We start from the raw sequence: 27,616 nt of genomic DNA on the forward strand, positions 1-27,616 counted from the left end.
TATAATTTAATCAAATATGATTAATCGAGAAACTATATGTTGAAGTTATTGTGGTAGTGTAAATCAACATAATAATGGAAATATTGACAGGATATTTACACGATTTTAATCAAAACCCTACCTGTCACTTAGATCAAGGAAATAATTAAAAATTAAACCAAGATGTTTAAATCTTGATTGTAATTATTTATTTCTAGAAAAAAGTAGCACAGGCTGTCAATGGAGAAAATAATAATTTTACACGTGGAAATGGACGGTATGATTCATGGGTACTGGGTATGTATGTCTTGTCTTCACACATAGTTTACTCCACTGGAAACCTGAGAGGTGGTGGAATTAATGACTGCCGTGTTGCCCATATCCACGAAAATGGGGATATGGGTTTGATCACGATTTGACCCGGAACTTTGTTACTGAACCCGGAATCCAGAAAGCTCTATCCGACAAAGATAGTTTAGGTGGACTGGACAACCTAATAAACTTGGTAATAATAAGAGTAGTAAAACGTTATCGAACAGATTTAATTAGAGTCCACTTGGATTATAGAAAACCCACAAGTAATATAATATTCTGACAGAAAGATATTGGCAGTCATTTCAACAATGACGCACCCCAAGAATTTTTCTTATATTTATTTTTTGATGCTTCTTAGTAGATCTCGCTATCATTATTATTAATTCACATTTACTATAAGTTATGTGTTCATACACTGCACCATATATTATTAACAAGAGATAGTTACACTTTTTTGTCCTAAAAATTTGGTATAATTATATATTAATTAATTTTATATAGTTTTAAAAATTACATCTAATATTTATATGGTTTGCTTTCGTCTAAAAATTAATTATTCCATCAGCTAAAATATATCAAATTACTTTGTTGATATTAATTAAATGAATTGGATAAAAGTTCGTATTTACAATCGATTGATTTATTGCTGGTCGAATAATTTTTTTAATGATTAAATTATTTTTATACGTTATTTTTACACATTAATACATATGAGAAGGTATATTTTCACCTTTATAAGAATAGTTTAATTAGAAAAAAAATCGTTTGACCTGCATCAAATCTATCGATGGTAAAAATAATTTTTTATTCAATATTTTTTTAGTTTATATCAATAAATTCAGTGAATTTTGATTAATGGAGAAACGTATTTGTTAGACATAAACAAACTTACGAAAAATTAAATATAATTTTTCAAATCACAAAAATTTTACATGTAATTATACAAAACCTCATAAGAGGTGAGTGTAATTATACCTATTAATAAATAATATGGAAACGAGTGTAAATAATACACTATCTTAATTTTTTTATGTAACTCTATTATTTCATCATCTTCATTATTTATCTAAAATAATATTTATCAATCACTCGCAAGCAAGTAGGCCATTTTTATTGACACCCGCTGCAAAGGGACAATAACAAAATAATACATACGACACACAAAATTATGGCCTCATTTATTTGTATATGCACATTTATGTCACGTTAACATAATATAATTTATTATACACTTTCATACTCCAAGAATCACTTTTAACCTAACGCAGGTGCGGCCACAATTGCACTCAATAGTCATGTTGCATAGGTTGTAGGAAAAGACACATAATTTATACTAAGTAGCTAACTTAATTAGAGGAATGTGTCCATGTTTGTGCATGATGTTCATAGATCTATGGGGAGCTTCTAGGTGTCAAGAGGGGAGTAAAAATATGGGTGAGTATCCAGAATGATATCTTTCACACATGGATAGACAGGAATTAAGGTACTGTACTGGTAGTGATGACTGATGATGTAAATGGTACAAGATTCACGTGAGGTGACCAGGTTTATGTTAGGACAAAAGTGCCTGCCACTTCCACCCTATTATTATTATTATTAGCAAGGAACGCTGTACAAATGGGGGAAAATTATGGGTCCTGATTTAATTGGGATCTTTACTCAATTTGTTTATAGAAGATTTTGGAACAAAAACAATAATGAGTTCTTGACTCCATTCAACATGCACTTAACTCGATTAATATTTTTTTTATTTATTATAATGTATGTATAGATACATATTATGAAAATATAAAATAATATAAGTTTTTAATATTTGAAATTTTAAATTGTACATATATATATAAAAAGCTCTTATTTGAATGGTAATGTTGGGTCTTACTGTCGAAAGATTATAGATACAAACCCGACAAATATGGCGTATATAATTTCTAAATATGTTAGTTGATTCAGAAATATCAATATACAAAATTAATTTTTTTATGTTTGAATGTCCTAAAAGATAAAATAATAGATTTTATTGAAAAAGAGCCAAAAAATAAAAAAGGGCCTTACCATTAAAATAAATTAGTGATGGATTTTCATCCGCCGCAGCCTCCAAAACATCCACCCTCCTGAAAGAGTCACCACTAACAAGCCCTTGACGTCGAAACCGAGCCTAATGGGCTGGGCTTTTAATCCCGTAAACTGGGCCTGTTAAAAAAGTCCAACTTGAGATGAATTCCATATGGGCCCAATCAGAAGTTGTGGGGGTAGCGGTTGAGAATTGTGGACTGTTAGAATTTTGATTAGGTGGTTGTCTAAATAAAGCAGACTGTGTCGTCTCCCAAGTTAGGTAAGGTAATTGAATTGATTCGAAGAAATCGAGGTCATTTGTAGTACTAGTAGATCCATAATTTAATTATTGTGAGAGTTGATTCTATTCCATTTTTGTATTTGGTAGCAGCTGGGTGAAAGGGACAATCATTTGGATACTAATTATAGTTTGAATTTGACATTATTACACACTAAAGACACCAATGAGCACGCCTTAATTAAATGGAATAATTTGAGAATGAAGCAGTCATAGAAGATAGTTGAATTTAATTGATTATATATTTTTTTATTATAATTATAGCCACCCAACATTGATTTGGAATTTGTGCCTTGTGTTTGTCCAATGTGGTTGTAGGTAAGGTTGGTAGGAGAAAAATTGAGGAAATTAGGGTTCAAGGGTTGCCATCCCACCAGCTTTCACACACAACCACAATTGATAGGAAATAAAAAGGGAAAAGAAAGGGCGCAGGAGGTGGGGACCTGCGACCTGGGACCTGGGACTGGGTTGGAAAACTAAAGGTAAAGCCAAGAATATATACCGCCATCTTTCATCCTCGTCTTCCCCCTAATTGTATATGAATGAGTGCATGCTCCTACTGCTTATATTGGCTTTTTTTGGGGGCCGCCCTGCCCTTCCCTTCCCCATTCACACCTACACTATTCTGTCTCGTAACCGCTTGTCCATACATCCAACTGTGCTATAGCATTAATACATATTAATCATTGCACCACGTCGTTTCTGCTTACATAAAAGAAAAATATGTAATTCAGTACATTACGTTAAGAAATAAAAGAAAGAAAGAAAACCAATTTATTAGTTACTGTAAAATTTGAAAAATTGAATAAATTAGTTATTTTATCAGTTGAAGGGTGTTTTTGACTTCACAAAAATTAATACGATGATATCATTAACCGATGTTTGTGAAGTTGAGGGGCTTTTTTAATTTTTGTGGGAGATCTGAGGAGACAAACATAAGTTCGGAGATCATTGATCCCATAGCACCAAATCCAATCATAGTTCCAATTTCTGGCATCATCAAGTCCGTTAATTTGAGAAACGTTTTTAACTTATTTCCATGACCCAACACTGCTTGCTACCTTATGTTCATAAACGCGTTTATTACATCACAGATCTTGATCGGATTGAACTATAATGACTTATGTTGTCACACCGTTCACATCATTGACTTCAATTTCTGATCATTACTCCATTATAAAATATATTCCTACTGTATATATATATTAACGTACTGAATTTATTTTCCCTAAATTTTATTATATTTTTAATTTTATTTAATATATACACTCTACGTATATAATTTACTATCCTAATAAAATACATAATGATATGTTTATACATATGACACATATATATTAAATATAAATTATAAGATGCAATGAGATATAAATTAGAAAATCCAATCCCATATCTTTCACACAGCTAATTCCACGTGTTATTTTCTAATACGTCTTCCCTATTTTTATTTATTTAAAAATTCTGTCTCTCCATAACTGAATGATATCAATAATATATGGACGTGTTTGATCATTTTATTAAACAAATTAAGTAAAAAGTATACAAAATAATAATAATAATAAAAGAAAAGTTGTTTGGGTCCGATGATGCCGCAGATGATAAAGCGATATGATGTCAGAAGGATGAGGTAAGAATTATGTACGTGTTCAGATCAATCTGGTTTTAATTTCACACCCTTAATTAAGAGCTATTAATTAATTTTTAATATGTGATCAAGTTCAAATTTACAGTCCAACAAAACAATTTGGTTTCATGTTTTTGTATTTCTTAAATCAAAATAAAACACATTTAATGTTTACTTTTGTATTTTTATATCTAATCTGTGTGTTTTTTTTTATGTTTCAACTTTCTATATAATATATATACACATTTATATATATATATATAATATAAAAGATATATAATTTGACAATCAACAGTAACTAAGGAGCGGTCTCTAGGTTTAGGCACTAGTTCCCAAGTATGGTTGTCTTTAAGAGACTTCATTTCCTCATTCATGGCACTAAACCATTCTTTTGACTTAAGGGCCTATTTTTCTATCTCACTATTTTCAAAATACAAATCTAAACATTATATATATATGTATATTTATGTGATCATATTAAATTAGGTAAGTTTATGTAATAAATTAGTTTGATCATATGAATGATGATTTGTTAATCAGTGAACTAATATAGTAATGTGGAAGCCGAAATATAAACAGTGGTGATGAGATTGAGTGATATGGGTATGAAATGGATGGATTGAGGAAGATGGTGAAAAGGTGGGCGCCACAAATAAAGCACTATTAATTGCTGTTTCTCTTTTTCATCTTCGACTTTACCTTCCCAATCTCATCAGATCTTTGACATTAATTACTATATATTATTACTACTCTCTACTACTTTTCAACAATCTAAATTAAATTAATACACTCCGCGGCATCCATCTCGCGATCTGCAGTTGAGCTACGTACACAATGGATCACAACCCTAATCCCTCCAAAGCAGACAGGAAAACCATCGAGAAAAACCGGAGAAATCAGATGAAGACCCTCTGCTCCAGGCTCAGCTCCCTCGTGCCCCATCAAACCCCTAGGGTTCTTACTTGCTTTCCTCTTTTACTCTTCTTCACATGCACGACATAGAGATGTGTGTTTTAACCTGCAGGGCCTAATATCTGAGTTGTGTGTGTAGGAAGTTGCTTCGCTGCCGGACCAACTGGAAGGAGCCACCAACTACATAAAGAAGCTGCAAACTAACATTGAGAAAATGAAGCAGAAGAAAAACTGCCTCGTGGGACTGTCTTCTGCAACTGCAAATTCAAGTGCTAGGTCCAGTTGTTCAAACTCTGGAGGCCTTGTTTTACCCAACGTCGACGTTCGCGTGGTGGGCTCCGCCCTGGAGGTGGCTTTGGTAACTGGACTCAATTCTCAATTCATGTTCACTCAAACGCTCCGACTGCTTCATGAAGAAGGTGCGGAGGTCCTCAATGCCAGCTTTTCTGTACTTGAAAATTCCATCTTCCATACTATACATTGCCAGGTATAAAACTCTTGAAGTTGCAGTTGTGTTCTTGTGCGCTTTTACTTAGTTTCTTACCAAAATCGCAAGTGGGGTGAAGTTAATTATGTGTTTTTGATCCTTCTCTTTTCCAGATTGGAGAGCCTGCACAAGGTTATGGAGCCGCAAGGATTTCTGAGAGGCTGAGAAAGTATGTGTACGACGTTAATTGATCATTATAGTCCAGACATCTTATTTGAAAATCCATGTGGTGATGTTTAATATATATGTAGATCATGTGCTATTTATTGTTGTCTGACTCAACATTCTCATTTCTCAATAAATGTAGTGTTTTCCTCATCAAGTTTCAGCTGTTTGGATTTTTGTCCATCGATTTTCCGCTCGCTTCTATCAGAACTGGGCTGCTTAAAGAAAGACAGAATTTATATATATATATATATATGTGTATGTAAGCTTTCTTGGAGTAGAAATGCAAACAAGTTAATAATTACATGCATCAGATTATAGCTTATTTTCTTCATAAAAAGCTTGTTAACTGCAAATTTCAACCATCTGCCTATATTTGTTACAATGCATTATCGATCATACACATGCATATATATAACATTAGAAGAAATTTTACTATATATTGTCTACATGTTAATGGTTATAGGTTTAAAAATTGTAGTAAATAACTATATTATCAAACAAAAATTAAATAAAATCAATATAAAAATATAATTATCTATCACGACGAATATCAGTTACACTCGTAAAATCAGTCGGACAAATAATGGGTTAAAGTGGTTACTAACTATTTATAATATTTGTTGTAGCGTAAGAAATAAAGTTGTTTAGTTGTCTTTATGTGGAATCTGCTGACATTGATTTAACATATATAGATAGTGCATTGTTCAGCAAAAGAAATTAAAGGGGTGGACGGGGGATAGGGAAATGACGATACTGATACGGACAAGTGAATTTGAAGATAGATATTTGAAGGTAAAGGGCAGTGGTATAGATATGATTGAGTGGTCTTGAATTGAGTTACGTAGCATTCTCTGTGTGAGAAAAGTGTTACTTAGCAGTAGTTTCTTCCCATCCACCAACTTTTTTGGTCAAATTCAAGTGTGTTTGTGTGGATTCACTTTAATGTTTGATGTGCTTCATCCTTGATAACGTTAATACAACAATTTGGTGGGAGATGTGGTGAATTAGAACAGCAGCATTAAGGCCACAGGGAGCAATTAACCCCAAAATACTTCTCCTCTGACATGCTATGCTGATCATGACAATGACCTTCAACAATTGAAATGCGGCGTCCCATTTCCACACTGCCATTCGCATGGCTGCTGCTTCCCCTTCCCTGTGCCCAACAAACAACACCAGTTCAGTGTCACGTATCCACACTACTCCAATCATCGTTGCCAAGCAAAATTCAGTTTGACCCACGACTTTAATTCTTTTTAATTACGAAGATAAAAAATCTGTTAATTAATCCCACATATTATCAAGGGCAATATAAGTTTTGAGCTTTCCATTTATATCAAGATGAGAGTTTTACTAATTTCATAATGCCGGAAAGAAATTTTTGATCTGCATTAATGAACCAGGGTTAGGATCTTTCTGTCATATTTTTGTGTTAGAATTAAACTCACATAAAACAAGATAAATATACACGTATACTTCCTAATATTCATGCCAAATTAATTTGACAAAAGACGTTATCAAGGTGTCACTGAGAGAATCAAGCAATACAATAGGAGCGACAAAATATCTGGCTTTCAGTTGATCTATGGATTCTGAGAACTCTATGTAATGTTGCCTCCAACTGATAACTCATGTGAAAATAAATTATTATACCAAACATTTCAAACGATTCTACATTAGAAAATTTTGAAATACATAAATTTTAAACGAAAATAATAATTTAAATTTAGAGTTGAAATTTTAAAGTACATTGAATTTAAGATATATCCGAAAAAATCTGATGAAGAATTTGTTAACATTGTTGAAATTAATACAAAAAAATTGTTGATTTACAGTTTTATTGTTCTAATTTGCTAATAATTAAAAGTTAGGACAAGAAAATAAGTAGGAGGTGTGATGGAAAATGAAGGCAGCCCAATTGTCAATTGGACTCTTAAATGGATCTCTTCTATATTACTAGTCCTTTTGAACCAGCCCACAGAATATAAGAAGCCCATTAATGGACAAAGCGTTCGAACACAGTATCCGAGGACAAAACCGTCATTCCAGTTCAAAGCTTTTCTGTCAACTGTAAAATCCTCTTTCTAGGGTTTCCTAGCCTCTCCTTTCCCCACCTCACCATCACAAGCGCGGAAGACAAAAAACCCTAGCTCCGATCTGAACAAGTAGAAAAATCATGGCGCGCTTTGAAGTCGGTCCGGTGCCGTTCAACCCCGACGGTTGGGGCCCTCCAGATTCCACGTCCGCCACGCTCTCCGTCCCTAACCACCCGTCCAACGTCCCCTTCGCCCCCTTCTCCCGCTCCGACAAGCTGGGCCGGATCGCCGACTGGACCAGGGCACTCTCCAACCCTGGAAGGCCCGGTTCAAAACAGGGCGCTCACCACCCTTCCGATTCTGCATTCGATTTCTCCGGTGACGACTCCTTCGCAACCCTCGCCGCCGACGAAGACTCGTCCTTCCGCCTTGTCGACACTTCCGCTAAATCTCACCATTACAATCCTAATCGCCCCAAATTCAATCCAAGGTGGAGATTCAATGCCCACAACGCGCGTTCTCAGCTCCCCCAACGGCGAGATGAAGAAGTGGAGGCACGCAAGCGCGAAGCCGAGAAAGAACGTGCCCGGCGCGACAGGCTGTACCATCAAAACCGTTCGCAGATGCCGCAGCGCCGTGAATCATCTGTTTTTAAGTCTTCGGTTGATATTCAACCTGAATGGAATATGCTCGATCAGATTCCGTTCTCCACTTTCTCAAAATTATCCTTTTCAGTTCCGGAGCCTGAGGATTTGCTGATTTGTGGTGGTCTCGAGTTCTATGACAGGTCTTATGATCGGATTACCCCAAAGAATTGCCGTGCATTGGAGCGTTTCAAGAGTCGGAATTTCTTTAAAGTTACAACAACTGATGATCCAGTTATTAGGCGCTTGGCTAATGAGGATAAAGCTACAGTTTTTGCTACGGATACTATTTTGTCGACACTAATGTGCGCCCCCAGGTCAGTTTACTCATGGGATATCGTGGTTCAGAGAGTGGGGAATAAGTTGTTCTTTGATAAGAGAGATGGGTCGCAGTTGGATTTGCTGTCTGTTCATGAGACTTCCCAGGAGCCCTTGCCTGATGTTAAGGATGATATTAATTCTATACATTCATTGAGCGTAGAGGCTGCTTATATTAATCAGAACTTTTCGCAGCAGGTTTTGATTAGGGATGGGAATAAAGTGGCGTTTGAGGAGCCCAATCCATTCGCAAGTGAAGGAGAGGAGGTCGCCCCAGTTGGCTATAGGTATAGAAGGTGGAAATTGGACGATGATATGTATCTGGTTTCACGGTGTGAAGTGCACAGTGTGGTGGACATAAATAATCAGAGGTCGTTTTTAACACTTAATGCCTTGAATGAGTTCGATCCCAAGTATTCAGGTGTGGACTGGAGGCAGAAGCTGGAGACCCAAAGGGGTGCTGTATTGGCAACTGAATTGAAGAACAATGCTAATAAATTAGCAAAATGGACTGCGCAGGCTCTGCTGGCAGGTGCTGATATGATGAAATTGGGATATGTCTCTAGGGTTCACCCTAGGGATCATTTTAATCATGTAATATTGGCAGTTGTGGGGTACAAACCAAGGGATTTTGCTACGCAGATCAACCTCAACACTTCTAACATGTGGGGTATAGTAAAGAGCATTGTGGACTTGTGTATGAAACTGAAAGAAGGCAAGTATGTGCTTGTTAAAGATCCATCTAAACCTCAGGTGAGAATATATGATGTCCCACAGGACGCATTTGACAATGATTATGTAGAGGAGCCATTGGCAGAGGAGGATCAGGTTCAGCCTCCTGCGGAGGATGCAGATGGAGGGGAGGCTAATGCTAGTATGAATGATGGAGAAGACAAGGAAACCAAGGATGAAGCTGCTTAAGGTTATTAATCCATCAACATCTGTTTTTTACTATCCTGACAGTTCTATGATGATCATGGTGAAATAGTTCATTTGCGGCAGAAATTTTTAACTGTGATACTGCTTTAAGGATTATTTTCTTATTTTCTCTGTCACCATACATATTTCAGCTCCAACAGTTTTTAACTCTGTATTATGTGTTTATGATACAATATCTATCATTCTGTTGTCTGCAACAAATGTTGCACATGATGTTCCTTAGTTATGTATTTGTTGCTGAGTGATTCTTCAGCATTCATTTAAATTCTGGCTGTTCATGGTGATATGTTGCGGTTGTTTTATTCTTTTCCTCTGAAGTTCCTATAGGGTAAGAAGAAAGATAGGAGACATGTGGGTGGCTTTTATAAATAGGCTTGTGAGTTGTGCGCAATGATATCAGAATAATGATATGATATGGTCTGATGGTCTTTCAGTGTCTTTTTGGTGTTCTATTGCTTAAAAAAGGTAACTTTTGAATTCTCATATATTAAAGTTTTATGTGTTGTAATTAATTTATTCATGCTGCATCTAACTTCTAGTTTGTTGGTTTTGTTGTATTAGTGATGTACCTTAATTGCATTCTTTATACTTATGTGGAATCTGCAGTATTATTCCCGAGTAGTAATTCTGATTAGCGACCACTTTAGGCAATGTAGAACTGTATCATTCATGGTACTGTGTCCTTTGGTGCGAGTATTTTTTTATATGGTCATTTTATGATGCTGATTGGGCTTATTTATTAGTTCTACGGTCTGAAAGTTGACATCTCTAGCATGCTGCATAACCACATTTCACTAATTCTCATTTACTGTTCTAGAGTGAGTGTTCTTGTTTGTATTTTCTCATTTCTTTCTATAATTTTTCATTCCTGTCTTAGTGATTGTGCAGTTTCATGTGGCTCAATGAGGTTTCCTGATTTATTCGAACCTAGCAATGACATTTATGCACCCTGCAGGATAACTTCCTGCTTTATAAGCTGGAATAGATATGGGAACAATTTGCTTACTCGATCACCTGCTCCTTCAAAAGTTTCCTGTTTAACACTCCGCCTGTCCCATCTTGATATTTAGATTTGACTTGTCTTCTTTTCCAGGCCACAAGCCATAGGAGGCATCAAGAAAAAGTCTCCTGCAGTCGCTAATGTTGTCGACCTTCAACTCCAGCGTTGCCTTAATGTCTGTTTAAGGGGGCAACTAAAACCAGCACCCGTAAACTGTAGGAGGCATCATCTGTGATGTTTTGCTGATCTTTTTAGGTGCAAGCGAATTTTGACTTTATTGTCCAGGGATGACGACCTTTGAAAATCGCCATCCATGTTGCTTCTCATCTGAGAAATATTTTTATTATTGTTTTGCGGTATAAAATGTTATTTTGGTGCTAAGAGTTATCTGAGCTAATCAAGGACTTGGGTTTATTTTTGCTGCCAAATAAAATTGCGGGATATTATTTTGTCCACATTGTTGATTGTAGCATTATGCCCTTGCTGTCTATAAATTTCTTGCCGGTGAGCGATTATTTTGGCATCTGAAAATGCTATCCATTACACAAGTATTCATGCCTTTATATACCCAGATGAATGGTTTTGGAATCACCAACAGTAGTGCGTCTTGACATTTTGAATCGTCTCTACATAATTGATTTTGGTGGGATTCAGAAGGTTGCGACTCTCTTTGGAGATGCTCTGATGGCTGCCAAACTTGTTCGTAGATGTCCTCAAAATGCGATTGTTCCCCAAGCTATCAACAAACGCACACAATTGATAAATCCTACGCAACTACTCTTTCTATGTCATTTTACACAAACAGAAATCATCTCCGGAAGGAAATAAATAAAACCCATCAGCATGAGATCCACCGACTATCTCTGGTGTAGCTATTTCATTTATTTATTACTATGATTGTAAATTAGTATCTATTGACTATTGATACTTTATATTAATATTATGTACTTGTAAAAATATTTTACACGCGGCCTCGCTTATTTTCTTTTTCTAGGAAGTTTAACTTTGACTAGTATGTTTAATTTTCAACAACTATTCCATGCTTATAGATTCGTCGGAAGTTGTAACAACCACCTTTCGCGTCTACAATTCAACAAACTCCCTTTTCTTCCTAAATTTAAACCGCAATCCACTAATCTCTTTTAGCTGTCGGAGATGGCTTCTCTGGTCCTTCTCTTGTCTGAGCTTCTTCGCCATGAAAACCTTGTCGACAACCTTATCTCATCACCATCTCCAGCCGCCAAAACGGCAGCCGGTGGTACTACTGCAAAAAGTCTGCCGAGTAAATGCAAAAGCTACAGCTCAGATCAAGTTCAAGAAGAAGAAGCCCGTGTGCGCGTCGACTCAGTCTGGCCCTAGACGTCGATTTCTTCAGCTTTCCCATGCAACAGTTGTGTTTGTGTATGTTGTGTTCTATTTTAATGGTTGATAGATTCCTGTTGCAAACTTAACAAGTATATAGTTTGCTGGTTCTTGAATCTCTCAACATTTATTGGTCTGTGTAAATTAAGCTCATTCTGAAAATCTTCCAACAAGCGATTCATCTTCAACTTATTTGGATCCAACGTCCAACAGTTTCCCTTTTGCCCTCTCCAATGTTAACAAAAATATATACAAACAACAGAGGGGAGAAGCGCCAAGTAATGATGCAAAAATCGAAAAACTAAATAAATAAAAGTAGAGGCTTCAAACACGAGATTAATTGCGGGATCTGAGTGAGATTACGAGAATAGTATTAATCCAATGCTACCAATACCGAGTCTTAATGTGTTATATTCAATTCAAAAAAAAGGGTCTCCTTTATTCTCCTTGTCCATTGGTTACTCTCACTGTCACGTGAACAATTATTGCTAATTGCCTTGGAAATATTCATTAATCCCACCGCTTTTTTCTCCACGTAAATCAATGGTGTTGTTTTTTATTTAAAAAATGAATTGTAATTGACTGTTTATTTACGTTTACGCAATTCACAACTCTTAATAATTTACTTATTTTCTGACTCAATCATAAATATTTATTTGCAAATCATACTAATTAAATAAAGAAAAAGTTATCAGATTTGGACCCAAAAATAATGGATTAATAGATCAAAATCAAAAATTACACCAGAAATAAGTTTGAAATGAATGGAAATAAAAAAAAGTGAAGCAATCTGTCTGCTGGAAATAGTGCTGAAAAGGGGGGTTCCGGATTAATATATATATATATATGTAAGGCCGTGGCTATCTCTCTGTCTATCTATAAATGAAATGCCTGACCACTTAGTGAATAAATAAATACACCAAGGTTCACACTTGTCCTTTTTCCATCTACATATGCAACCCACTGCTCTACCCTTTGAAACTTTAATTTTTCTACCTTTCTTTCTTTATAATCAAAGCAAATTACTTGTATTTTCTCTTAAATCAAATTAAATTATATAAATAAATTCTATTTTTATAAAAAGAATTATATATACACTCGGTGTTACCTAAAGGATTTATATGTAGTATTAAAATGATAACTATAGTTTAAAAACTATATTCGTAATTTTATAAAGAGTATACGGAGGTGTTTGTATAATGGAATTTAGTTTGAGGGATATTAATGTAATTTGTGGTTATTTATAATGTGTATTTTCATAATTAATGCTGTTATAAATTATGAATAGGTGTTTTGTCAGAGAAACTTGAGCATTAAAATCCGAGAGAATCTTATTATAGAGAGGAGAAGTAAAAAAAAAGGGGTCATTGGAAACTTCCACACAGGCCTAGAAATATGTGCGAAATAATTAATTAAATAAGATGTATAATGAGAGTCCTCTTCTCCCCTCTGCATGTGAAGTTTGAAGACATCTGTCACTCCACTCACTCAACCCCTAAATGCGATTTATGCAAACTCTTTTGTGATTACAATCATATATAACGATTTTTCAATATTATGTTCACTTATTATAATAAAAATCAGATATCGAGCAAAACACAAGGCGCTTTTTCCCCGGGCCTCGTCAGCAGTAGGGCCCACGCTTATGATTCCAGCAACCCTCTTTTTCATCCAAACTATTTTGTCCCAATTAATAACTCCACAAAAATACCGCTTCCAAAAACTCCTATAAATTCACTCCCTCTTCAGCTCTCACTACACACATACACACACTACACGTAATGGCTTCTCTTCGTTTACCAAATGCCTTGTTTTTTCTTCAGCTCTCTCTGCTTTTCTCCACCTCCTTCACCGTTTATGGTGATGAAACGCTGGCAACTTACCCACCGGCTGAAGCTCCCCATCACCACCACCACCACCACCACTCTCCCACACCGCCCCCAAGCCACCCACCTGTGAGCCCTCCCCCCACCTCCCCACCGGCTCCTGCACCCGTTAAGCCCCCGACCTACCCACCCGTGAAGCCACCTAGTTATCCTCTTCCGAGGAAGAAGGTAGCTGTTCAGGGTGTTGTCTACTGCAAGTCCTGCAAGTATAGGGGTGTCGACACACTCGTGGGAGCTGCTCCTCTTGCTGGTTAGTCTGCCCTCGAGGCTTTCTTAACTCTTCACTCTTGAGTATTAAAGTTTTGCTGTTGACGCTGTATTTTACTGGTTTGGTTTTTCAGGGGCGGTAGTGAAACTGCAATGCAACAACACAAAGTACAGCTTGGTGGAGCAAACCAAGACCGACAAGAACGGCTACTTCTTCTTCATGCCGCAGAAGCTGACTACAGCCGGCTCCCACAAATGCAAGGTGTTTATAATCTCTTCTCCCCTGGCCACGTGCAGCGTCCCCACCAACCTCCACGGCGGAGCCGTCGGGGCTATCTTGATGCCAACCACCAAGCCACCCGTCCCCGCCCCAACCAAGCCGCTGCCATTTGAGCTCTTTACCGTTGGCCCGTTCGCCTTCGAGCCGCACAAGAAAATGCCATGCCATTATTAGAAACTGTTGCTAAGTAGCTAGAGCTAAAGTGCATGTCTCTTTAATTTGTTTTCCATTTTACAGGATTTGAATTATGTAGTAACGTTGTTTGGCAGCTTTGCTATGGTATGGGGTTAGCTTTTCGGCCGTAGTTGCATTGCATTGCATGTTGTGTCGCGAGTACAGTACTGTGAAACGCAGCGTTTCGAACTTGGTGACAATAACAATAAAGTTGGATTGGTGCAATGATTCTCTCTCATTAAAAATGGTTTTAATTAAATTAAATTATAATAATATTAGATAAGTTTCAAAGGATTCACCCTAAGGAGGAGCATTGACACAGGTGCTTGTGGTGTTCAAATATGGCTCTCACGTTTCCCGGCGTGTATTTTGTATCTAGTTATAGGTTTTGTTTGGTGAATAGAGGAATTCATACACATAGTAAGCAGCGCAGAGGAGCAGAGCAGAGCAGAGCAGGTCAGGTTCTCTTAAAGTTGACGTTTGACCCACTCTCTCTCTTCCCCTCCCTATTCCTATTTGGTATCCAATGCCAAATTCTTGGATTTGACGTTCACATCAAAATAAACTTGGCCCTCAGCAAGCAAGCCTCGGACAGGCCCATTATTCCTAACAAACAACCTGAAATGAATAGGACTACAATACAGACAGCAAACATCAATACAGCTTTCAATTATGGGCCTTAGCCCATAACTGCCCTGACTACCTCTACTGAAATAATTTACAAAAATCTCTTTTCTAAAAAAATCTGTACTGACTTACCATCCATTACTATATTTTAATTGTTTTAACGTCTAATAAAACTTTCTATCTATGATCTAATATTTTCCAAAAAAACAAAAAGACAAGTAATGATTAAAGGGATACCTTTTTCAGAGTAAAAAAATGATATAGGGTGAGATGTGTTTCAACTTTCAAGTCACAAATAAAAGCAGCAAAATGGAAAAATAGAGTAGAGGTCTCATCGGAACATCTAAAAGGGAAAAGCTCGCGGTGTTGGTGGTGGTGGTGGTCCCTTCTGTTTAAAGTCGCGCTTTTCTGTCTTTCTTTCTTTTGTTTGCTTAGTAATGGAGAATACGATTCATCGCTCTTTTTCACGTTCTCCTCGCTTCATTTATCAATATTTATGCGGACCCAAATAAGTCGTATTTAGTGAAACAATGATAGTATAATTTAGAATAGTAGGGAAGATGGATGCGTATGGATTTTAGGGTTGATTTTGTGTTTGTGGGTGTTGCTTTCTCCTTGGAATGCTACACTAAGATTGGATCAACTTTCTATTTTATTATTTATTTATTAGCACCCCCCCAATCATTGTATTTCAAAATACCCCCTACTTTGTATTACTATCATCAAATTCTTTATTTATTTTTTAATTGATTTTGACTATTAAGTTCACACCATTTTGACGGGGGTGTAAGGTAAGGGTGAGCAGCAATGTGTACAGTGAAGGAAGGGGTCTTTCAACTTTCAAGTCAATGCCAAATATTGAAACTTGTTTGACAATTTCTTCTCTGTCCCACTCCCACCATTTCCTCCTCTTCAAAATTCCAATTACCACCAATACCCTGCTTCCACTTGGACTTCACTCTAATCTCATCCCTACTCTCTCTTCACCCGCGTCAACTTCATCTATCTTTTCCCTTCCTATCTTTGTTTTTGTTTAGTACACCCCTTCATATTTGGTGTAATTATATTTAATACTTTTAATATTTATTTTTATCTAATAAATAAATTTTTTTATTAGGTTAAATTAATTGAATTTGTTAATATTGATGAAAAAATTGAACGAAAAATTCATATTTATTATAAATTGATTAATTAATAACTTACTGGTGGTTAAATAATTTTTTTCTCAAACCAAACTACCCTTATGAGGGTGAAGATATCTCACATTCATTACCATCTTAAGATGTTTAAGGATAGTTTGGTCAGAAAAAAAATTATTTTGATATGTAATAAGTCTGTAATAAGCCAATTTGAATTAAATATTAATTTTATTTAAGTTTTTTTGCTAATATCATTAGTTTTGGTAAAAAATGAAGAATGAATTTATTTATTAGGCAAAAAATGATGAAAGAATTACATCACATATATATACTAACTAGATACCTAATTCAACTAAGATTAAAAATGTAGGTTTCTAATTGAACTAAAAGAATAATGAAAATAAAATTATTATCCTGATTAAACTCTTCATTTATAAAAAAGGCAGTCCAAGCAGTTCCAAATTCTTGTCAGGAATCGAGTTTGAGTCTTCTCCAATTTTTATTTTGGTTCATTTCTTCATTTTTCATTCCATTTTTCCTTAATAGACTAATGCTGCAAAATAATATTTAATTAGAAGAATTTCAGTCACAAAAGATGTCACAATATCACATGAAATAAGCATAAAATACGATCTTATAATGTATTACACAAATGTAAAATGAGAACAATGTAATTATCTCATATTATTATTATACACGAATACAGCAAGATTCATAATTTATGTTTACTTCAAGTGAAATGTGATTTGATAGAGTTGAATTTGGATGTATTTCAAATTTGAATTTTATCATGCGGACTTGAATTAGATAAAGTAAATATATATTATGATTGAGTCCGCGGTCAACGCTAAAAATACTCCAATTCTCCTGCATAACTTATAGGTAGTTTAAGAGGTCAAAAATAAGTTTGAAATGGTATGTATTGTTTACATTATTTGAGTGTTCTGATGGCTATTCATTTTAATATTTTATTAAAATTCTATCATTGGAAAATTTGAATCAAGAAAATAACAGATTAGTGTACTATATGTGATAACATAGAAATTCATATTTGAAGTATATAGGAAGGTGACCTCAACTACACACAACTGAACGTTTCCTACCAAACCAAAGAAAGTTAGCAAGTAATGCTGGAGTCCCCATCTCTCTCTCTCCCTCTCATCCTTTCTACTTCTACTCCTATACTTTGTGCTTAAAATCTCCACTTCTCCGTAAACACACCCTTTCCTCTCTCTACTCTCCAACCAAAAACAACGTCAAACCCACCAATGGAGAACTCATCATTACTACAAGAAAACCTAAACCCATCTCTAATTCCGTCCCCGACCAGCCATAGTTCCAATAGTTCAAGCAGCAGTTGCAGCACCACCAGCAATGGCCTTCACCACCGCCCATCGCCGCCCACACCACAACCACCTCACGTACCTATAACAAGATCCGACCCTAATAACCCTTACCCGACCACCTTCGTCCAGGCCGACACCTCCTCCTTCAAACAGGTTGTTCAAATGTTAACAGGGTCCACCGAAACAGCCCGTCTCGCCTCCCGACCGGAACCTGTCAGAAACCCTATCCCGCCAATCAAGACTGGGCCCAGAAAAGATAAATCCGCTTCCAAGCTCTACGAACGCAGAAACAGTCTCAAAAACTTCAAGATCAGCCCTTTGGCTCCTGGGTTGGTCAACACGAGGCCGGGTTTCTTGGCCGGTTACGCAGGCTCGCCCCGACCCGGCACGCCGGAAGTTCTTTCCCCTAGTATTCTTGATTTCCCGTCGCTGGTGCTCAGCCCGGTTACGCCACTTATTCCAGACCCGTTTAACCGGGGCGTAGCGGGCGCTAACAATTCTAATATTATTGTGAATAACAACTTGGACATGGTGGCGGAGGACAAGGCAATTAAAGAAAAGGGATTCTATTTGCATCCCTCGCCGGCGAATACTCCGAGGGATTCGGAGCCCCGACTTTTGCCCTTATTCCCGGTTACCTCACCCAGACTTGCGGGTTCATCTACTACTGCTGATTCTTGAGTGAGTTTTTTTTTTTTTTTTTTTTATTTTTAAATTCTTTTTTTTGGGGTTGGAATAGTTGTGTTTTAATTTATGATGTACCATTCTATAATGTAAAAGCAGATAGATATGATTTGAGATGGATGAGGCAACTCGTGTTGTTATTTCATGATTGTTCTGTAATTGGCAATTTGAAAGAAAAAGATGAGTAAAAAAGAACCCATCTTTGCTTCAAAATGTTCATATCTATCGTGAATTTTACCTTTAATACCTTCTTATTGGTGTTTTCGGAATGCATAAATTAATAGTCAATAATAAAATTCTTACTTTTTGGGCTAAAACTTTGAATTGGCATTGGCAACGATAGAATTTTAGTGCACATGAGCAAACAGTGAGGAAAAAAGGGTCTTTTTTTCTATTTTGTTTTTTAATTAGTGGGGTTAGGACATGGGATTAGCTGTCAGTGGAAGAGTAAAAGAAGGGGCAAGGAATCTTGACTCTTTTGTTGTTTCTCCGATAAGGAAGGAAAGATGCCAAGATATGGCCTGGCATCCCACCCCCACCTTTACTATGCGCTTCTCACTCTCTTTCTTTGCAAGAATTGATAAATGAAGACTGTGATTTTGTATTTCTATATTATAATTTGTAGCATAATTTTGAAATGGGAATTTTCTTGGTACCTATATATTTCCTCCAACATGTCTTTATCACTGCGCCATATCGCTATCAAATAGTCTTACAAGTTTTAAGTCATTGACTTTCTCATTTTAGGACAGAATTGTTTGTAAGGGGACCAAATTAGGGGCAGCCCTTTTGCATTATTGCGCTCCTGATTTTTATCTATTTTGATTTTGCATTATATATATATAGATATATTTGTAGTTTCAAGAAATGCATGTTCGCTTGTGTATAGATATAGATTTATTGAGATTTGTTATAATTACTTTTGAATTATTTCCATCTGCGTCTGTCTGTGGACTTGCTTAATTAATGTTGGGCAACGGCTACTTGCATTTCAATGCCATTTATAGTCCGGGCTGTTCACTTCTGGACCAACATTTAAATTTAATTGAACTACTCTCTTTCTTTCAAATTTTGCTTCCACCTCATGTTTCAGTTTCTTCTTCTAAATAGGATATATATTTTAATAATTAAAAAAAAAATAGAGTGTGAATATTTGTGAATTTCAAAATGATTGAGTGGGATAGAAATAAACAGTGGTGATGATGAATGGATCGAAATATGTTTGGTGTTTAAAGTTTAAATGCAACTTTTGGAAAAAAATCATGCAAAGGTGCTTCTTCGTTTATGTGTTGTCCCAAACACACTCATCTCTCCTTTTGACCTAAAACACAGAGGAGCGAATGGAGTGTGGTGTGGTAATGAATGGAGAGAGAGAGAGAGAGAGAGAGAGAGAGTTGGTGGGTGGCTTTTTATTTTTTAGTTAATTATTTGTGGGCTTTAAATTCTCATTTGCGCTGTTTGGGCCATCAAATCACTCAAACCCAGTTATCTCGATCGGATTCGGAGTTTCTGCTCGAATGAATATAGTTGAACCAAGCCTTCTCTATTGGGCCCAGGACTGTCCTAAATTATTAGATAATGCTCCGATCCTACCCAACTCTTTCAATCTCTAGACTTGGATCCATCTTTTTGGGTCTGGGCCGGCCCTACTTTTTCTATTCTTTCGCATACAGAGTAAGAGAGGTTGTATTATATACTCTCAAAAGTCGAACAATTTGGTGGCCTGCAATTCAATTCACCCTAAAAATGGAGGCTTTATTTCTAGCTATCAAGCAACAGAAACACGCTTTTCTAAAAACAAATTTTAATCTGAATGTATTATCTAACTTTTTACATTTCTACTTCTATATTAGTAAAACCCGAACCCAGCACAATATGGACTTCTTTTTGGTGAGTCAATTGGACTTCTATTAATCGCTTCACTTTCTTCTGCTTCTATTTCCTAATTTTATTTGAATTTGATTTCAATTTATTCCACTAATTATGAATTCAGAAATTAAAATATGACCCACCAGCACGTTGGCTATACCTAAGTGATAGAGTCCATGACACGGTACGAAATTGATTGATGAGATCAGTCCTATCAAATAATTTCTTTGGATCTTTCTGATATTTCCCAATAATTACTTATAACAATGTCTTATCCTCATTTTTCACTATTCTCTCTTAAACAATGCATTGTAATATTAGTACTCTATACCCAGGATTTGGCATTCTTATTTTTGCCAAACCCCCCCCCCCCCCCCCCCCCCCAAAAAAAAGAAAAAGATTAATATGGAATTTACTTTGAAGCTAATATTGTTAAATAACAAAAGAAAAACTATGTATCTTGTGAATATTTTTCTAAAAAATTCAAATTAAATTTGAATTACATTTGTAATGTGATTGACCATTTTTATTTAATTATAATTACATAATAAATATATTATATTTATTTTGTAATTAATTTAAATCTAGTAATCTGAATTTAGATAAGAATTGGCAATGTTTTTTTTGGGGACACAAGAGTTCCCATAATAGAAATGCATGCAGTCAAGAAATGATATAAAATTTTGACTTCTGCTATCCTTGTAGCTTTAGAACTCTTTTAAGTCTTTATTTATTCAAACTCTGGGGCCCCACCGGGTCACCATTGACCATTCATCCACTACCACCTTTCAACCAAAGAACATTATCAGCACTGAATTTTCCACAATATCTCAGACTCAGACGCTGCTGCGCCTATACGGCGTGGCTCAGTTTTCGGACAACAGTTGCTATCCCGATCTAACCGTCCAAACCCATAAATATCTGATGATCTTTGAGAGCAAAGCGTGATCCAACTACACAAAGATGAAGGATTTTGAAACACGTACAGCAGCAGAAAACATCCCCAGTAATTAATAAGCGTTGATTTAGACAGTTGCTGCGCCTATACGGCGTGGCTCAGTTTTCGGACAACAGTTGCTATCCCGATCTAACCGTCCAAACCCATAAATATCTGATGATCTTTGAGAGCAAAGCGTGATCCAACTACACAAAGATGAAGGATTTTGAAACACGTACAGCAGCAGAAAACATCCCCAGTAATTAATAAGCGTTGATTTAGACAAAACCCAACAACCTAACACCAACTACAGTGGGGGCCATTCTTGTTTTACATGCATTAATTTGACTAGCCACGAATTATTTGTTAATATCATGTTATGTCGTCCTATGATCTTTATCTCATGATGGGGGTTAGTTTCTGTCTTGGTGCTCCCCTACCACCATATATATACTTTCACCAAAATGTCCAAAGGAGATGCATCACTTGCCGCAATATCCTGGAAGCTTCCGTCTCCAATAAATATTATATTAATTAATATTATTTTATGTGTTTATCAAATAAAATTTAAATTTTATAAGGGCCCGAACTAATGACCTCATTATTGTTATTATTATAATAAAATAACACAAGTTCAAGTTCAAAACCAACCATTGAAATCCACAGCCAGCCAATTTCTTCTAATCATTTAATTACAGTGGCTTCTTGCCGCTGATAACGTATGAAATTATGTGAGATTAAGGTATATAATAATTCCTTTTTCCCTTATGATAACAACCTTTGACGATGAAGATTAAAGTTGTTCCGAGGTATTAACATAGGGGCTTGATGAGGGCTAAAAAGAAATTCAACAACCGCCAGTGATGAATAAAATAAAGAAAGAAGCGTGTTTTCGAAAAGGTGGTGTAATCTAATTAGAGGAGTTTAGCTTGGATTACAAGTGATCCTCTCAAGTGATCTCAGGACAAAATATTCAGATAAAAATGGTTGTGGTGATGGGTCCATTTTAACGTAAACGACTTTTCTTTTTGTTTTCTATATTTTAAAAATTCAAATATAGGTGCCAGAAAGAAAGGGGCAAAGCTAAAATCTTTCTCGAACTTCATTAACAGCAATCCCACTATGTCCTTTTGTCTGTTTCACCGTTAAACACACCCCCATGTCCTTCTTTGCCAGTTCTCAGTCTGTCTCAGCCTCTCTCTGTAAAACGTGTCTTTGTTCTCAATTCTTGAGGGATCACTGCTGTCCGACTCTATTAGACTCTGCAAATTCTTGAGGTGCTCTGTTTTTTATTGCTTATACAGTATCTCAGATAAAAGAAAAGACCGACTTTCTTGCTGTGTGTTGTTTGGTGCCTTGGTGGGGGTGTTTGGTTGAATAAATGAAGCTAACCTCAGGTTCTTGTGGTTGACTGCTTTATGCTTTCTGAATTATGGGGTTTTCATGTTTTCTGCCCCCCCCCCCCCCCCTCCCCCCCCCCCCCCCCTCTTCACCCAAGGAGGAGTTTGAAATTATAGTCGGATTTATGTTGTTCTGCTTTTGATTTGGATGAGTGAAGTTTGTACCTAAACTATTTTTGTGCATTTATGGGTTATTACAGTATTGTATTAAAATTTAAGACTTTAGTATTTCACTGAGTGGTAAAGGTGGTTATGATGATGATGATCAACACAGTCTTTGTGTATTCAGGGTTACCTCTGGCTGTTTATTACATACTTTCTTTCTTCAGGGTTGGGCTTAGGAACTGTTTTTGTTAGTCCGAGTTGATCATGATTGGATCACCCAGAGAAGCTAAGCTAGGCTTGTAATTCAGACACCGTGTTCTGTTTTACAAACTGCTGCCAGTTTTCTGATGGTACTGAGCAATAATAGGAAGTGAGATAGATACCTATGATTCATATCCTCGAACATGTACTCTGGGTCACGAATGAGGTAAGGGTGATGGAGCTGAGAAGGGTCGTTGAGATCGTAAAGAAACTAAAGGGGACACTGGAAGTGAATGTATTTACTCGTCGAAAGAAGTGGACCTATCAAGAAATTGAATACCTATCAGGAAATTAAAGATGAACACAATTAATCTCCACTTATTGAGTTCACGTATTCATGTCCTAAATTATACTTGAAACTTAGAGTGCCAATTACTGTTCTCTCTACTTTCGACTCGATTATTTCTTGTTCAAAACACTTATTGTTCTTATTATTTTGAAATGTATAGATTTCATTTTGGTTCTCTATTATAAGAAACTGCAAACTAGATCATTAGAACTCATGAAGAGAAAGAACATGCTTTGTGAAATAGTGATGAGTGTATGTGTGTGGGGTTCTTTTGTTGAAGTAAAAACTTTTCCCATCCCGTACTTAGTTGCTGAATCAATTGCTTTAACAGTTGATTTGTGGTGGAAGTTGTTTATGCTGTAAAAGAAAGAAGCTTGGCCGGTAGCATTGGCGGTAGCTATACAAGATGGAACAAAAGAAGTCTTTCCTTGAGGTAATTTCTTGGTGCTGCATTTGTATGAACTTACTTTTTTCGAGAGCGCGTTAAATAAAAACTCACTAGCTTCTGATATTTTGTGTTACAGGTTGTTAATAGTGAGAAACAGATGTTGACATTGATCTATTTGAAGGGTATTTTACATGGTGATGTTTGGGAGCTATACAGCAAAATTCGCACTGGATATGAGAAAATACTCTTGAACAGCAATCAGGTGGTTGAGCGTCAAGAAGTTGAGTATCATTTATGGAAGCTACATTATGTGCTCATAGATGAATTCCGTAAAAAGATTAGGCAGCAGTCAGAAAATATAAGAAGAGAAAATCCGTCTCACAGTATCGATTCCCGGAGCAACACTGTTAAAAGCTTGGAAGGATTCAAGTCATTCTTATCTGAAGCAACTGAATTCTATGCAAAATTGATTGTAAAACTTAGGAAAAGTTGTGGGCTTCCTGCAGAAATCTTCCTTGACAATAAGAACCAAAGCTCATTTTTTACCAAGCAAACAGAGCTGCATGCATGCCAGCATACATGCCATCGCCTCTTAATTTGTCTGGGGGATCTTGCTAGATATACTGAAATTGCCAAGCAACCTGATGTCTCTGAGTGGTCAACTGCAGCCACCTACTACCTAGAAGCAACCAGAACTTGGCCAGATAGTGGAAATCCCCATAATCAGGTATATGCTTATATATATATATATCCCCTTATCCAGGATATCAAGTCATCCATCTCGTGTGATTAGTTTATGCATAGTTTATGCACCTTGGTTATCATTCTCTCCTTCTCATTCTGAAGCTTTCTATAATACTATTTACACCACTATTGGCTATGAATTTTACAAATTTGAGCATGTCTGCAGTTGGCTTTATTGGCAACATATGTTGGTGATCCTTTCCTTGCATTGTACCATTGTGTAAGGAGTCTGGCGGTGAAGGAGCCTTTTCCTGATGCCTGGAGAAACATTATGTTACTCTTCGAAGAGGTAAAGCTTCTTATAATCTGTTCTTGTAATAATTCTTTTCCAGTCCAACACCTAGTCTTCTAATGAACACATAGAATGACAAATCCCTATAGTCAGTTTATAGCACTGTTTTTTCTTTTCGTTTTGCTTGTGGATTGAAATGGTTGTTATTTGACCTTGCGTGTACTTTTCAATTCTGTATTGTGAATTTGCAGAACAGGTCTGCCAAGTTGCAATCGCTTTCTAGTCAAATGCAGCTTGACTTCTTAAACCCTTCCAAAAGAAGTTACTTGCAGAATACAGATCATGAAGAGAATGGCTCTCAGCAGGACAGCATATCAGAAGACGTGGAGAATGTTTGTCCTGAAAAGTTCCACTTATGGCCCATCCTTGTCAGAACTGTAGGCTACCTTTTAACTGGATCCAGGTACCTGTCGTAGCATATTAGTATTCTAAGTTATAAACTACATTATTATCATATTGTTTAAATAACAGTTAATTAAATAGTTGGGACACTGGAATTTTAATACTCTTTCTATCTGCTTGTCTAGATTTCGGGACATTTAAATCTCACTCTGTTGTCTTGTGAGGTTTCTAATTGAGTTCTGCTATTGGATGCAATCTTTTCATGTAATGCAGTTTGGAGGAATTTCCCTACCCCCTTGCTTCAGCCTTGCACAGTTTAGAATCTCTGCTGGCAATGGATGATACAAGACTTGGTCTCACTTTGGAGTCTTACCAAAAAATGGATTCATCTAGAAGAGGCCCTTACCATGCTATTCAGCTTGTTTCGATGTTCATCTTTGTTGTTCATAGCCTGACGGAGAGCCAAGAAAGAGAGGAATCAAAAGAAAAAGATGATCAGAAGCATCCTGCATTGACACCGTTGGCATTTGCTGCCATATTTATTTGCATGGGTCGCCTTACAGAACGATGCCTGAGGGGAATTAATGGAGGTACCTGCCCACTTTTACCAGCTGTGCTAGTCTTTTTGGAGTGGTTAGTGGGAGCACTTGATACAGTTGAAGCATATGATGCTGATGAAAAGGTTGTGCATGCTTTGTCTTACTATTTTGGTGCTTTGGCTGGTCTCTTGGACCGAATCGAGCAAAATGGGAAGAAAACTCCTCTAGATCATACTGCTCTTTGGGAAGATCATGAGTTGAGGGGTTTCTATCCATTAGCACGTGTTCATGAAATGCTGGATTTCACGTCTCATATGGAGTGCATGGACAACTACAGTATTAGAAATCAGTGTCGTTCTCAGCGCATATATCATGCTGCAACAAGAATTATGGACATGTCGAAAAGTTCTTGGGAACAGATCTCTTATGGTAAAGTGGGAAGAGTTTTTAACTCTGTAAAGACGACAGAATTTCTGGACCAGGATGCCGAAAATGCAGCATCTGTTTCAAGTCATGAAGTAAAAGAGCCTGATGCGAAGGCTGATGGATCTCCAAGAAACAAGGGTAAACCTATGTCTGAGGAAATTGAATCTTGCTCTGATCAGAAAACCCAACATACGATGGAAGAGGAAGAAGTGATTCTCTTCAAGCCCATAACGAGACGTAACTCGGCGCCACTTTATATTTCTAAACCTGCGAAGGATCCAGTTTGTCCTGAAGGCACAGAGATACAAACGACACTTGCTGATGAATGGTTGCGACGTGCCACATCATTGTCATCTGGTCAGAATACGGAAGATACTGATTCTTTCAGTTTTTGCTCAACTACATCTAATTCTGGGCACAAAAGGTCATTCAAGCAGAAGGAACCTCTAGTGAAGGATTCAACCACACACCCCACAGGACCTCCCTCCCTCAGTGCTTGGGTCCTCAGTAGAGGAAGTTCAAACATTGAACGAGATAAAGGGCTGAACGATTTTGATAAGCTAAAGCTAAGCCCTATCGATGAAATGGCTTCTACATCCTTCTCTGATCTCTCTATTAATGACACCACAGGCTCCGGTGTAGGAATGGGCCACATTTCAACAATAATTCACAGCTCTTCTCCGTGTGTTACTCCAACACCTTCAGCCCCCTTGTTACCTGATGATGCTGCTTGGATGAGGGAAAATTCATTAATTTCACCAGAGTACAAGACTGCTACTGGGAATGAGGCAGATGGTATCCTAGGGGCACCACCAATTGGCGGCTACATAGGCCGGTCTACTGTTCGTCCACCTGTAGGTTTTGTCCCTGGACTGTCAGGTCTTGTTGATGGATACCCTCCATATCTTGGGATGAGTTCTTCTGAATGGCTTTATCACTATAGAAACAGTCAGAATATGCCCGTCAATCACTTATCTCCAATCCATTACAGTGCTCCTGCCTTTGGAAATTTTCACCCCCACGAGCTTTCCAGCTTTGATCTATGTGATCAATGGGGAAACCATTTGGTATCAAGTCCTATGCTTTACTTTGGAAGTCCACAAATCTATCCAGAATCTCCTCTCGTTTATGGAGCAGAAGAGCAAAAGAGGGATAAGTTCTTCCTTGGTTATCAAAGACCATTTCCTTATGTATGCGGCATTGGTAGGGAACTGAGCTCTGAACAGCCACCTCTGCTGCAGCATCTTAAAGAGAAAGAAAGACAACTGCAGCCAGGCTCACAGCTAAGGGGTCCTACTTTCATGGGAAACTGAGTTAACTATATCTAGTATTTAATACTTGAAATATGCATACACAGCTAAATCTGTCTTCATGTAACCTGTTAACACACGTCTCTTGTTCCAAATGTTGATATTACACAAGTCATTTTATGCATGCTGATTTTCATGCAGTACTGCATTCTCTTGGAGGGTTTTCCAGGGATTCTTCCTGCTATGTTGCTTTAGTTTTCTCTTAAATATATTTTGTGAATTTCAAAATTTTCATTC

At 36.8% G+C, this 27,616-nt stretch overlaps 5 protein-coding genes across 7 annotated transcripts; all 5 read left to right on the forward strand.

Annotated features, from left to right (window-relative positions):
* LOC105175544 (transcription factor bHLH125) lies at positions 4,983 to 5,985 on the forward strand. The gene is made up of 3 exons (XM_011098009.2): positions 4,983 to 5,222; positions 5,320 to 5,667; positions 5,781 to 5,985. Exons 1-3 carry the CDS (start codon positions 5,103 to 5,105, stop codon positions 5,856 to 5,858), a joined length of 546 nt encoding a protein of 181 aa, XP_011096311.1. The 5' UTR covers positions 4,983 to 5,102; the 3' UTR covers positions 5,859 to 5,985.
* Positions 7,898 to 11,227, forward strand: LOC105175545 (eukaryotic translation initiation factor 3 subunit D-like). The gene is made up of 2 exons (XM_011098010.2): positions 7,898 to 9,755; positions 10,866 to 11,227. The coding sequence occupies exon 1, from the start codon at positions 8,012 to 8,014 to the stop codon at positions 9,752 to 9,754; it is 1,743 nt and encodes a 580-aa protein (XP_011096312.1). The 5' UTR covers positions 7,898 to 8,011; the 3' UTR covers position 9,755; positions 10,866 to 11,227.
* Positions 13,870 to 14,906, forward strand: LOC105175547 (non-classical arabinogalactan protein 31-like). The gene is made up of 2 exons (XM_011098011.2): positions 13,870 to 14,270; positions 14,362 to 14,906. Exons 1-2 carry the CDS (start codon positions 13,916 to 13,918, stop codon positions 14,679 to 14,681), a joined length of 675 nt encoding a protein of 224 aa, XP_011096313.1. The 5' UTR covers positions 13,870 to 13,915; the 3' UTR covers positions 14,682 to 14,906.
* LOC105175548 (VQ motif-containing protein 4) lies at positions 17,533 to 18,690 on the forward strand. Its single transcript, XM_011098012.2, has one exon. It carries the CDS (start codon positions 17,716 to 17,718, stop codon positions 18,472 to 18,474), a length of 759 nt encoding a protein of 252 aa, XP_011096314.1. The 5' UTR covers positions 17,533 to 17,715; the 3' UTR covers positions 18,475 to 18,690.
* LOC105175549 (protein SMG7L) lies at positions 22,257 to 27,601 on the forward strand. 3 transcript variants are annotated; one of them, XM_020698286.1, is made up of 7 exons: positions 22,257 to 22,560; positions 23,013 to 23,215; positions 23,670 to 23,771; positions 23,863 to 24,453; positions 24,637 to 24,759; positions 24,954 to 25,165; positions 25,378 to 27,601. In XM_020698286.1, exons 3-7 carry the CDS (start codon positions 23,745 to 23,747, stop codon positions 27,380 to 27,382), a joined length of 2,958 nt encoding a protein of 985 aa, XP_020553945.1. In that variant the 5' UTR covers positions 22,257 to 22,560; positions 23,013 to 23,215; positions 23,670 to 23,744; the 3' UTR covers positions 27,383 to 27,601. The 3 variants fall into 3 exon arrangements, with proteins under 3 accessions (XP_020553945.1, XP_011096316.1, XP_011096315.1); XM_011098014.2 differs by lacking the exon at positions 23,013 to 23,215 and having other exon boundaries at positions 22,257 to 22,680; XM_011098013.2 differs by lacking the exon at positions 23,013 to 23,215.

This window comes from Sesamum indicum, linkage group LG12, assembly GCF_000512975.1.
Source record: "Sesamum indicum cultivar Zhongzhi No. 13 linkage group LG12, S_indicum_v1.0, whole genome shotgun sequence".
NCBI lineage: Eukaryota > Viridiplantae > Streptophyta > Magnoliopsida > Lamiales > Pedaliaceae > Sesamum > Sesamum indicum.